The sequence below is a fragment of the Thermobia domestica genome, chromosome 8 (genome assembly GCF_964235325.1).
Source record: "Thermobia domestica chromosome 8, izTheDome1.hap1.1, whole genome shotgun sequence".
Classification (NCBI taxonomy): Eukaryota; Metazoa; Arthropoda; class Insecta; order Zygentoma; family Lepismatidae; genus Thermobia; species Thermobia domestica.
The window spans coordinates 225,423,412-225,437,519 of record NC_137461.1 but is presented as its reverse complement, the minus strand read 5'-3'; the positions used below and the strand labels follow the sequence as shown (position 1 = coordinate 225,437,519).

The 14,108-nt window shown below is 34.6% G+C and overlaps 1 protein-coding gene and 1 pseudogene across 1 annotated transcript; both read left to right on the top strand.

The window, feature by feature from the left end:
* The first annotated feature begins 582 nt into the window (after nucleotides 1-582).
* On the top strand, nucleotides 583-1,134 carry LOC145692471 (KRAB domain-containing protein 2 pseudogene; annotated as a pseudogene).
* Nucleotides 1,135-1,212: 78 nt separating this feature from the next.
* On the top strand, nucleotides 1,213-3,028 carry LOC145692470 (uncharacterized). The gene is made up of 2 exons (XM_081767778.1): nucleotides 1,213-1,523; nucleotides 2,806-3,028. Exons 1-2 carry the CDS (start codon nucleotides 1,213-1,215, stop codon nucleotides 3,026-3,028), a joined length of 534 nt encoding a protein of 177 aa, XP_081623904.1.
* Nucleotides 3,029-14,108: the final 11,080 nt, after the last annotated feature.

Sequence of the window (14,108 nt, the reverse complement as noted above, 5' to 3'; positions counted from 1 at the left end):
AACTAGTTCTGACCAAAATGGATCAGTTAACAGTGTTTCTGCAAGTTCGGACTTGCTCCTACTGGGAAAGTATTGTTTTGTTTTCTCTCAGTCTGTTCGGAGCCTTTGTAAAGTGTGTAGGTGCGTCTCTGTTGTCGTGGCTGCGCGTGTGTTAGTGTTTCGGGAAGTGTGAGGTGATTATTCGTTGTAATGAGTCAGTCCGATAAAGAAACAATTTTGAAGGAAAGATTCTTCAAAGAAATTATTCGTTTGGAAAATGAAAAAAGACAGTCACTATAATGCAATGACCAAGGACGTTTACAGTAAACTTTTAACTGAAGTTGAAGAGGCAAAATCTGCTGCAAAGAAAACACCTTTACAGTACAGACGTTTGAAACGGTTTAATGTTTTGGAAATTGGTGAAACAAAAAACTGGTGTCGAATAGTGAGCCTGTGAAGTACTACTTACCTGCCGAGGAGATCTTTGATGTTATTGAAGCATCACATGTTGCTGTGGGACACGGAGGTCGAGATAGAATGAAAACTGAAACTTCTAGGAAATATGCCAACGTTACAACTCAAATGATAAATATTTTTCTGTCAATGTGTGAAACATGTCAACGGAAGAAAAGTATGAAAAAGAAGGGCTTTGTTTCTAAGCCAATACTTCACACAGAAATGAACAGCCTATGTCAAGTGGACCTGACAGACATGCAAGCACACCCTGATCGTAAGTTCATCATGGTATACCAGGATCATCTGACGAAGTTTGTCTTACTGCGAGCGCTGCAAACCAAAAGAGCTGAAGAAGTAGCCTACCAACTGACAGACATATTTTTGACATTTGGTGTCCCTTGCATTTTACATTCAGATAATGGCAGAGAGTTTGTTAATTCTGTCATCAAGGAACTAACGACACTCTGGCCTGAGTTAAAGTTAGTCAACGGTAAGCCCAGGCACAGCCAAAGCCAAGGGTCAGTAGAACGGGCAAATCAAGATATAGAAAATATGCTTGCCTCGTGGACGCATGATAATAAAACAACAAACTGGTCAAATGGTCTCCGCTTTGTTCAGTTTATGAAAAATCGAGCTTATCATTCCGGAATAAAACAGTCTCCATACCGTGCGATGTTCGGCATTGAGCCAAGAGTATGACTTACGACTTCAGCACTGTTATCAGATGTTCTCCAAAACATAAACGATGAGGACGACCTCGTGAGTATTATTGAGGACATGAATGAGCGCCTTGGTGAACATGAAACATTTGATGAAGGAGAAAATGAGGCTGGTCCTAGTGCGGTTGATATCACATCATCCAGGAAAGAAGCACGTGAAAATTTGTCAAAGCGGGCCAAGAAAATGAAACGTATCTCTGATGCCACCCATCTACCTGTTGAAGTGGGAGATAATGTCATAATACCAATCCCGGATATGGACAGAGCAAAGGCGGATTTTTGGAATGTCATTGGAGTTGTTCTAGAAAAAAATGAAGATCTGCATAAGATTGGAACCAAGGATGGAAAGGTGGATAAATTATATTGCAGGTAAGTTTTCTGTCTTTTATGTGCTCCTTATTGATAGAATTTGTATTAACGTCCTAAACAAGCTAAGGAGCTTCTAACGACGGGACCTACAGGTTAAAGTGCGTTCCGAACCATGGCTCGGGTTTGTATCCGAGGCGGAGGGCTCCCAGCGGGATTTAGAGCCCGCGACCACGCCCGCAGAAGGCCTTAAGCATTTTCATTTAAGGCCTTTAAGCATCTCTGGTACACGCCGGGATGGGGCACGAGATAGCATATGGGAAGGAAGTTGGTTAAGGCCTAGTTTTATAGGTACTATCACATTCTTTGATTGGTATGAGAGGGATAAAAGCTGGGAATCCTCAGTTAGGATGGTAGGCCGCTGGACACGAACTTGCGACCTTCCGAATGCGAAGCCAGCACTTTACCAACTGATCTATGGCCGCTCGGTAATTAAGAGCTATATTGTATATGTTAACGCTGTTGACTAAGCTCCCCACCACTTTCTTTTCTTTCTTTCTTTCTTTTTCTTAAGATTGTAAAAAGTTGTAGGTCACTATCACAATTTTGGATAGCAAGCAAGATAGAATTTAATAAGTCTGTGATCTGAAAGGATTATTCTTGTAAACAACTTATTTTTTTGTTTAGATTTTTGAGTAGTCAGCGTGACATCCTTATTCACAGCTATTCAAATTTCTATACAGAAAGTAAATTGTTTACAGCGCTGATCCTTTTAGATCATAGAATTACTTAAATTCTGTCTTGCTTGCTTTCCAAAATGGTGATAGTGACCTACAACTTCTCACAATCTTCAAAAAACGGAAAAATTAATGAGAAGGAGCTTGGTCAACACCCTTAACCATAGATGTTAGTGTTTTATACGTATCTGTAATATTATTATTAACCGAAATAATGATGGATTCTTCACATCATTTTATGTCAAAATAATTTTCTGTTATAATGTCCATTATGTTTTTCCGGAACCGATTTAATAATGTGTAATCCATCTGTTGTCTGCTGTGTACTCACCAGTAGATTGATAACATGTCACGAACTTGATCCCGGTAAAAGACTGTTGTTTAGCTTGTGAAACCGGTACTCGTGAAATGTGCTTTAGTGCATAGGCTTTTTTGTAGGAAATACGCAGATTAACTACCGGTGTTTCTCTGAAATACTTATTATGACGAGTGTGGAAATTGTGTGTTAAAATACATTATTATTTTGTTTTGGAAAGTCATTATTATTTTTTATATAAGTGATTCAGGATTCCCACACCATGTGATTAAACAAAATGTGTCTGTTGTAGGTCTGAATTCGACATTTGCCACGAGCAGTTCCTGACAGCAGTCGAAGTACCAGATACTGAAATTTCGTTGAGAACTGCAGCCAGGAAAGCAGCATTAACCCCACAAGGGTTCACACGTTGTGTGTGCAAGAAAGCATGTATTTCGAAAAGATGCTTGTGCAAGAAGAAAGGTTTTCTCTGCAACTCAAAATGCCATGATAGTTTACCTTGTGGTAACAAATAGAAACATTTCAGATGTTTTAGCAATAAAAACGTTTTTCTTTGTATTTCATAATAAATATACAATATTACGTCGGTAGATTGGCTTTGGCACCACCGAATTGAATAAGTAGTAGTGCAATAGTAGTGTGTATTTTACCTTGTGCTAACATACAAAAGTATTTCAGATATTTCTGCAAAACGGAAGTCTTTTCTGTGTATTTCTTAATAAATAAGTGTTTCTATAGAATTGTTTTTGAACGACAAGGATTCACATGTTATGCATGCAAGAGGGCTTATATTTCGCAAGGTACTGCAAAACAAAGGATTTCTATGATATTGTGAGTGCCATAACACTTCTTAGAAATATATAGGAACATTTATGATGTTTGTGCAAAAGAAAAGTTATTTCTAAGTGTCTTAATAAATATTAATACATTTCTTCAGGTTTCACTAGTAATATTGTATTTTAATGAAAATAAATAGTAAACTACGCATTCTTAATAAGCGTTGTCAATTTTACAATTCACTAGTTAATACTGAGTTAATACGAAAGGCTGACGAAACTAGTTTTAACTAGGGTGTTCTGGTTTCAACAGATTTCGGGTTTTGACGGTAACACATTTCAGTTAATACTAGTTTTGACTAGTAATAACACGTTTTAACTAGAAGGAAAAATAGTAAAAACTAGAACTACCTAACTGACATCGTAAATTCTAGTATTGACTAGTTAATACTAGTTCTTTCGAAGCGGCTTTGAGAAAACTAGTTTTAACTAGGAAATTCTATTTTTACCTAATTTCGGGTTCTGACGGTAACATATATATATATATATATAATGATAAATTCAGTCAATTAAACAAATATCACTTAAAATAGATGCACTTTCAGTTCCTCGAGCTATTTCTAGCGCATCGTTTAATTACAAATCAATATTTAAAATCTCTTCTCAGACATAAGAAAACAGCAAACGTACAAATGAACAATTACATTATTTTGTGAAAATCAAAGTATACGGTGTTGAACGTGTATGTGGTCAACAAACGCTCACATTTCTGAAAAGAATTAGCTCATGATAAAACTAACGAGAAACGAGCGCGCTTACGAGAGCTAGCTCAAATGAGCGCTCTCATTTACAACCCTGCATGCACTCTTGTTGATCTTATGCTTATCTTTCTCCTATGAATTTATAACCTCACCTAATTCATTTGTGCGAAAAATGTACTTAGCTTTCTTTGGGTAAATGTTAATAATACTTATTTTTCTTTTTATTTTCTAAATTAACTATCGTATATATTTTACCTGATTTACATTCTAGTAATGGATTCTCATCTAATTGAAATTGAACTTTGTGGTGGACAAACACCGTGTGCGTGGGTTTTTTCGGGGTTCTCCCGTTTCCTCCCACTTTCTTCATTCCACCATTTCATTCATTTCTCATAATCACCGTCTCCTTTAGTCTAACCGGCATAACCGTGGGACGCAAAACTCAAAGATTTCATTTTATTTTTTCACCTAATTGAACTGTGTATATATTTAAGATTTTTGAAGTTGTAATAATGATTATGATTGCAAAAATACCAATTTTGCCTGGGTAAATACAGGTCTGGAACCATTCCAATTCTTCTTCCCTTTTAAATAAAGTTTTTTGAAAATGTTAAATACTTTTTTTATTATTTTACATGAAAACTCCAAATATCAAATTTCATATCTGTAACCTTAATTTATTACAAGTTATAGACACCATATATTAATAACCGCAACTCAATTTCACCTCTTCCACTTGACTTTTCAACCTCTTGATTCTTCCGTTCTAGATCTAACATAAAACAATGCTTAAACATGTGATTAATTATTAGAGACCAAACGTTCTACTAGATTTTCATGTCTAGATAGAAATGCGAACAACACAAATTGTTACAGACAATTTATCTTGACATTTTACTGGTTGGAGATGAACCCCACGCTGATAGGGGTTCTGAGACTTGGAGAGAAAATCTGTTCAAGGGAAATTTTGACAGCCTCCAAACCATCAAAGATTTTTCGAGCGATGAGTTACATAAGGAGCAAAACATGTGATCGTCAGTCGGGGCCAATTTAGGAAAATAGACAGATATGACAAAAACCTCTTAATCAAGGTTCATTAAATTTTAGATGTGACGAGAGTAATATGTGCTCTTTTGTTACCATAACTCCTTCCTGATTGATTAGGTATTGCCACTTTGATCACAATGCTGCTCACAATTTTTCAATCTGATGACAGTGGAAGATGACGTTAATGATTTGCGTAGGATCTAGAGCCCCCAAGTTAATTATTCTCTTGACTTCCACCTTTACATTTCAGAACATTTTCTAGATATTAAGTTCTGACTTGGACCTCAGTTCTGAAACTAGGTTTAGAAACGCAACACACATTTCTGACGCTTCACGTTCCGATACAAAATCCCACGCTCATAACACGTGACAACGCGTGCCAAGAACTATTCATTTTGGTACTGAAAATGAAACGAGTACACTTAGTATTCTCCCCTTGATCTGCAATCATTTAATCCAACAATAGAATTTCAAGGTTAATCTCAGCGCTTTGAGCAATCTAGAATCTTTTGATCGTCCTTTGTACCTGGATGGAATTGGTGTCTGCTAATTCGGATACGGGCTAGATATCACTGTTTTTTACGGTTTGGTCAGGAACCTTATCTACCGTAGCAGTAGAAATCAACTCCGAGGTTGATCTAGGCAGCTTCTGTATCCGTCTCTAATTTTTAAAAACCAGCAACGACAGTCCTATCGTCAATTACATTATTTTTTTTCATTAGCTTCTCGAATATTTCAGCAGCTTCGGACTTAGTAATACTTATCGAATCTAAAATGTAACCAAAGGTGAATCTGGTATCCAATTCACGCATATGCTACTCTGTGGCATACGAGCTGTTCGTCTTCACTTACTGCCTGTTCGTGCTCTAAGTCTTCCCCAATTACTTGAGTACTAAATCTGCACAGACAATGTCATTCTAAAGTCTTTACTCCACTGAATGGCGGCATGTCAAGAATGATAGAACCTTTGTGTATATCTAATACTTTCAACGAAAAGTCCAAATGGCAAATATCATGTCTGTGATTTCAAGGGATTCCAAGATAAATATCCCCTTTCCACACAGGCCCGTGCTGGGGTACTAACGAGGGCGGTGGACAAGTCTACCAAAAGGACGCCCATACAAGCGTGAATACGTATTATATATGTAATACGTATTCACACTTGTATGGGCGCCCTTTTTGTAGACTTGCCCACGACCCTAGTTTGTATTCCAGCACTGACCTTTGAGTGACCACATGTATTGATAAAATGTACAAAATATTCATGATTTGCCAATGTTGAGAGACAAGAAAACAATGTGAAAACCATGGTGTGAAAAGGGCTTAAGCCAGTATGTGCTCCTAAACATGAAATGACCCAATATTTATACTCTCTCTCTCTCTCTGTATATATATATATATATATATATATATATATATATATATATATATATATATATATATATATATATATATATATATAGTTTAACTTAATTAATGTAGTAAACTTCCGGAGGTGATTCCTGTCCCCGAGATAAAACGAAAAGTATAGATCAACTTGCGTGTAGAAATGCCTCGGAGATATGACCACCCGAAAATTTTCGAAAAAATGCAAAAACAGCCATACTCGGGAACAAGATGTCGGATCGAAATTGGGAAAAAGGGAATGTCCATTATTTTTAGTCGTAGATTTCATTAGTGTGCAATCGGATGCAGTGGCGGTGCAAGGGTGACTGCCAAAGAAACTGGAGTATTCCTTCGAGTATTTCATCAAACATTGAATAAGGAAAAGGAAAAAAATCAAGTATAAGATTTTCATCAAAAGTAATAGTACATCGTTCAAATTAGAAAACAGAATTTGAAAGAAATTAAGATACATGTGTGATTAATCTGTTTTGTCTTAGGACAAAATAAACTCTCGGAAGAAGAATTTAAATGAAAAGAAGTCTTTAACTTATCACAGTTATATCTTCAACGCTAGTGGTAACGGATGATAAATGAACGGCTTCCTGTAAGGTACGAGTGTCTGAAAATGGGAAAATAACTTTGATCCAGATTAGGATTGAAACGACTGTGCATAAGACAGTCAGGCGGCAAATATCATGAATGATGAACGGCAGTACAAGAGATTCTTCACATGACAACAGAGATTCCCACAAGTTATGTGAATTTAATTTGGGCGAAAGTAAGCTGCATTAAAAGATTTCCTCCTCGTTATACGTAGTTCCGTGGAAGATACTAATTCCGAGCACAGAAGCAACGAAACTCCACGAAACACAAGTTGTTGCGCGTATTGCACAATGATACAAAGAAATACAGTTTCAAACTACTGATTTATTCTGTTTCGTACAAAGTAGGATAACTGTGAAATACTCAGAGGTACCTTGTACGGTATTTCTGCAATGCAGTACATGTACACGAGACAGATGTAAAGAATAACAATTCACAGTCTGATATTGTCGACCGTTGACCGCATTATAAAGATGTCATCGGTGAAGCAAATTTTTCCGCGTGCGGTCAAACACACCTGAAATTTCGGAGATGACTGCCGCAGCTATATTAACTCGAGCGACAAGTTCTTCGGTTTTTGTGGCTGAGAAGGCTTTTCATCCCTTCAAAAGATCAAATCAAGGGGCGTGAGATAGGGTGAACTAGGTGGTCACAACACAGGTCCTTTTCTCCCAATCAAACGATCTGCTGTCTTATGTTCAAGGGCACACACATGTTCTAAAAATTTTGGTTGAACATTACGTAAAAATAAACTCTCACATAAGGTTATAAATGAGGTCCTACACAAAATTATCCACCATATCACACCACAACTTACACTAAATCTCTGTTGCTGATCGTTCACTAGAGTTGATGTGGATTTTATGCCCTACATATGTCTACTAAACTATCTTCACCACTTACGGACCTGTTGAACGGACATACACTTGTCACCATACACCTCTGTCAACTGACGATGAATATCCACGTATGGAGTCCCATTGGCGTGCAAAAAGCGAATTATGGAACGAATCTCGCACTTGCGGGAGCAACAATGGCCCTCCTTCTCGGACCGGCTGCTGAGCCAAGACTGAGCTAGAGATGGGCAGAATCGAGTCCAAGAATCGATTCCACTAGATTCCTTACTGAACTCGATTCTCTGTGCTCGGTTTCTCTGGACTCGATTCTGGATTCGGTTTAATTATTCTCATTCAGTGGCCTGCGTTGGTGATCCTACGTTCATGACTTCATGTACGCGCTTTCTGGATTCGATTCTGGATCGGTTCTGTATTCGGTTTTATTATGTTCAATCAGTGGCTCACCTCCCTGGCAGTGCATTCAACAAGCTGCGTATACAGAACACATTTCTGCTATTCATATACCAACTGATGGGAAACTAACCCTTACGCAGCGTAAAGAGCTTCGACTGAATTCACTAAAGTAGCGTACTCCTTGTTTCGTCTTGTTATCAGCGGAGGGAGGAGAAGGCCAGTAAAGCAAGCCATGGAAGGAGTAAGAATCGAGTCCAGCTGAAATAGTAAGATATGAAGTATGGTAGCAACAAATGCGGCACAGCGAATTGCAACATGCTTCTGTGCATATGATAGGCATGTTTTTTTAATATAGCGTAGAATATTTGTTTATTCACATTGGAGAGCCAGGATTTGTTACCTAACCGATTCAGTTGAAGAGAATTTGAAATCGAGGAAGAAAATATTTCGTAACATAATAAAGGAAGATTGTAGCAAATATAAATAATATCTTTCTAACTGAGGTAATTGACAACATTCGTCATATTTCTTTAACATCTCTGTGACCAATTACGCATTCATCCAGCCGAAACGCCCCGTACCTAACCCAAGATGTTATTAGCTTATAACTATTTTTACATAGGATAAAAATACGCCCCTTCCCAGCAGATGAGTGAAATGTCATTACAACATGTGAAAATGCTATCCCTGTAACTCGCATAAATTTCTATCTTACTTTAAACAATACTTTCCATATCAGCTTGGGTTGTGAAAAAGCGCATTAAAATTTAACCAATCGATCAATCAACGAATATCGGGAAGAACGAAGTAATTACCTATAGGCCTACACGAAAAAGTAGAATCGAATTAAATTACGATATCAGCTCAGTTTCCCCGTAGCGTATTGCAAGATGGACGATTTAATTATAACTAATCATTCTTACATTCAACCAACTCAGAATAAACTGTTTCATAGATGAACTCAACTCGTAATCGATTATTATTATTATTATTAAGTAGGGTACATATGTATGTTTTGCCCCACTTTCCCCTTAGCCCCTAACTACCAAAAAAAATTTATGAAGCCACCCCTGACTATTGTACTTTAACACAGAGGGATACCCCAAATGCGATTGAATATGCTTTTATGACATTTAAAAATCATAAAAACTTACATCTATAAAACTTATAACTAACTTACATCTAAAACTTATAACTAAAACTACAACTATTCCTCTTCTATCCCATAATGCCCCCAAGCTAATGTATTTACACCATCTCTTAATATGTATCTTTTATCATATGAAGAATCTAATGCCAGCTTATGAATGGTTATGCTATATATATCGTGCTTATAACTTCTAATGAGGTTTATGCCCTTATACGTTTTAACATTTTTAAATAAACTTTCTTTATAATCATCAAACTGCAACTCCTTTGATATTACAGCTTTAGTTACTCCTTTAGCCTTTTTCTCTTCTTTATTTTCTACTCTATAAGCATACATCTTTGATCTCAATCCAATAAACTCTGTCATTATCTTACCTTTATTCTCATCTTTCATCTTACCTATTACTTTTTTGTTTATTAGTGGCAGCCCATATATATTATTTTCCTTGTATTCACTCGTGTCAAACTGGTCAACTATTTCTGCTATATCTTTATAAAAGTCGTCAGTCTCAATCTCATATATAAAGCTATCGGTATCCATATAACATAAATCTATATTGTTTCCATATTTCGGCTTCATCGTGTTATAATGAAAATCATACATTAACAGTTTTGATAGTTCTAACACACTCATACCAACATATATTGGTTTATTAAATGTCAATCGCTCTTTTCTCATATGTATAGCACATAAATTCTCTGTAAATATTGTTCTGTAATCAAAATTAGGTTTTGCAATTAATTTTTCTACTCTTTCAGGATCACATTCTAATTGTATGGGCTGCCTCTTTCTAATATTTTTCATAGTCTTTCCAAATACCGAGTTATTCATGAGCTTATAAAAATCTTCTTCAAACTTGTTTTTAGCTTGCGTCCTCATCTCTGTATTTAAATCGATGTATTTCTTTAACCAGTTTGATTGTTTAAACTCTAATACCCTATGCACTTTCTTTAATCTCATTCCAAGTGACACATAAAGTTTTAAGTTTCTATAGTGAATTACATATCTTTCCTTATTGTAAAGCGTTGTTAATAATTTCGATTGTTTTGAGCCGGGTGGACACATGTTCTCTGGAGCTAATGGTAAATCAGAATGCTTGTTATGTAAATGCTTTGGATATTCTAAATCTACTTCTAATATGTAACCAGTTTCTGAGTCATCCGGAATGTTCATTATATCTATGTAAGGTTTAACCCACTTAAAATCTTTATAAGGCATGTATTGACTCATAGCCCATCCATATAAGTTGTTTGCGTCTAGATATGCTAGGTATGTTGAACACTTATCCTTATTATAATCTTGCATATATTTGTTGTTAGCTTTTACATATCTTTTACTACATTGTGAGATTCCTCCTCGTATACCCTTTTCTAACATTAGTATTTTATCATAATCAGTCAACATTTCTAAGTTAATTTTAGTCATCTTTAACATTGCATCCCACGATAGACCTGGTGCTGTATAATACCAAGCAGGATCTAATCCATATGCCTTTAAACACACATCTCTAAAGTTTTCAAATATATCTGTTAATTGAAGGACATCTGTTTTGTTATAATGTTCAGTTAAGTCCTCCAATAACTCTAGATTGAATTCTTTACAAACTCGTACATGAAGCTTATGACGTTCAGGACTCATTTTTTCTCCTGTTAATCTGTTTGTAAATTTGTCTGGAGATAATGGAACAGGTTCTTTCAATTTTTCAAATGAATCAACATAATCAAATGGATAATCACCTTTAGTATTAACTAGATCAAGTTTATCAATCGGGAAAAACTTTAATGTTTCTCGAAATTGTTCTGGCTTTAAATTCTTTGTTAACTCTGCTAAACTCTTTGACATAAATCTAAATGAATCAACAAATCTTAAATTTATTCCATCTTTTTTTGGTCCTGCTTTTACATATTTTTCATATGTTATGTACCTTTCTTCATTGTTTGCAATCAGTTTAATTTTCTGCGTATCATAAGCTAACTCCTTAATAAACAAATGCGTATCATAGCCAGTTAAATTGTGAAGAAATACAGGAACAAAGTTGGGATTTTTATAGTTTAAATTGCAATAACTGTGAGCTGCACCTCTAAACTTCCCAGTTAAATGATCACGATCTCTTACTTTTGCTTTATTTTTATTTATCTTATACAAACACTTTTTTAAGTCATGCTTCCATTCTTCTATTTTTTCACTCATATCATCTTTATCCTGGTAGAACTGTATTTTCTTCTTCAGTATATTTATTTTTTTCTCAACAGCTGGTGGTAAGTCATTCAAGTTTTTCTCACATATATGACAAGTATCCGAACTGTTATAAGCTTCTATTTCCTCCTCATTAAGCGGGGTCATATCAACTACCCTGTTATATATTTTCATAATTTCTATTGCTTCTTTTTGTAACATTTCAATAAATACTTTTGCAGCATCTGGACCTATATAACTAACAGGGGCTTTGTAGTCTCCATTTGAATATTTGACATAGTAACAAAAATTCATTGGTTTATGCTTTTGATATTTTACTGTTTTACTACAATTATGCTCTATTTTTAACTTACATAAGATACATTCAAAGTCAGCAATTATCGTAAATGGAACTCTTAATGATCGATTATAGTTTTGAAACTTTATTTGATTGTCATATGGTTTAGGAAGTTCTATTCTAACAGCCTCATGCTCTTTACAATCTAATTCATGTTTTTGCAACTGCTTCTCATTTCGAAAGTGCCTTGTTAAACATCTATCACAAAAGTATAACTTCTCAGTATGTTTTGTCACTTGACTTCTTATTAATCGTGATAGGTCTTTTATCCAACAAAAATGACTGTTTTTTTTTATCTTTTACATATAATAAATTGATATGAGTTTCCTGCTTATTTTTTGTGATTTGAAGTGGATATACATTATAGTTCTTGTCATAGCTGAAAACATTGATGGAGATATTACTTCTTTTTTCAAACTTAACTATATCTTTTAACTGTACAGGAAACTCAATACCATCACAATATTTCTTTTGTAATTCATTAACAAGTTGTTTATAATGAGAGGGTCTTTGAGGATTTTTTGAAACGGTTCTATCAATAGGTTTTAAATAACTTGCAATAGAATATAAGAAACATTTATTATCTTTATTTTGAATATTCATTACTGCTTTCTTATCTTTAATCTGCTTTGGAAGTTCAATATAGGAAGAAGCTCTTAATGGTACATACTTATTTAATCTGATTTCTAGGTGTTTAATTTGATGTAACGTCCATCCTGATCCTCGGCCTTGAAATTCTTCCATTTCTCTTCTAAGTTTTTGTTTTGCATGGTTTATATATTCACTTAAGTCAGTTGATTCTAATATTCTCTCGTTTGATGTTTTGAAATTGTGCTCTTGTATTTCTTTATCTTTAATATAGTCACAAATGAAAACAAGGTTAACTTTAACAGGGTGAAATTTTAATTCCTCTTTGATTTTGTTAATAGCAACTCTTCCACTTGTATCCAAAAATTTTATTGGGTCTTTATATCCTCCTGTGTTTTCAACTTTAATGGTTTGTAAACGCTTCTTGAATGCTGTTTCTTCTAATTCTACTTTGATGGGTATACGTGCTGGTTTCGGTCTTTCAATTACTTCTTGTTTAAATGGGAATATATCTCTAATCTGTCTTCTGCTATGTTCATCATCATATTGTTTAAGAAGGTTTATTAGTTCTGCTTTTCTTAATCGGGAATATCTTTTGATTCCCTTTTCTTTACATTGTCGTCTTAACTCTATTACAGTAAATTTACTATAATCACTCATCTTATTTATTATATAGAAAATTCTACTACTCAATTTTTATCTTCGCCGGATTATTTCGGTTCATTTTTTGTACTATTTTTAGTTCCATATATCCTAATACAACGCTTAACATTGTACACTCCTGCCATTGTCTACATATTACGCGTTGTATTAGAACACGACTTTCATGGGAATAACCTATCAAAGTCACATATACACATATTAAAATTAAATCATTTTTGTAAACTTACTCATCATCATCATCATCATTATAATCATCACTGCCATATTTATATTCATCATCACTATTCAAATCAGATGTTTTTTGCTGTGTTATTAATAATTCTTTTTCCTTTAACAGTATTTGCTTCTCTACTAGTGCTGCTAAGAGTTTAAGATCATGATGAATTAGTTTAAGTCTATCATGTAATAAATCAAAATGTGCTTCCATATTTGTTATATAGAAAACCAACAAAAAAATGAAATAAATTTAAAATCTAAGAATAAAAACAAACATCACTAGTGCTAAGGAAATATTATCTTACAAACCTATATTTGATTGTGTATGTAAATATTTAGATATTGGTGGTTATAATGATGAAGACAAAATAAATTTTAGTGTGTCCATAGGTATGTTAGATCATTTGTTCAAGAAAGCTACTAAAGAAAACAACTCATTTCTTACACAAAACATTCTCTATGCAAATGTTATGAATTTGTCTGATGAGATATTAGATTCACTAACTAATGAACAATGGTTATCTATAGGTTATGATGATTATGAGGGGGAATATAACTATGATCACATTACAGAAGACTTCATAAGTAAATATCTGCAGAAAGTTAATTTGAACGAAATATG

Bases quoted from the DNA above. Each gene is read 5' to 3' on its own strand.
- LOC145692470 (XM_081767778.1), top strand. From the start codon at position 1,213: ATGAATGAGCGCCTTGGTGAACATGAAACATTTGATGAAGGAGAAAAT. The intron at 1,524-2,805 runs GTAAGTTTTCTG...TGTCTGTTGTAG, and splicing joins GTGGATAAATTATATTGCAG to GTCTGAATTCGACATTTGCC.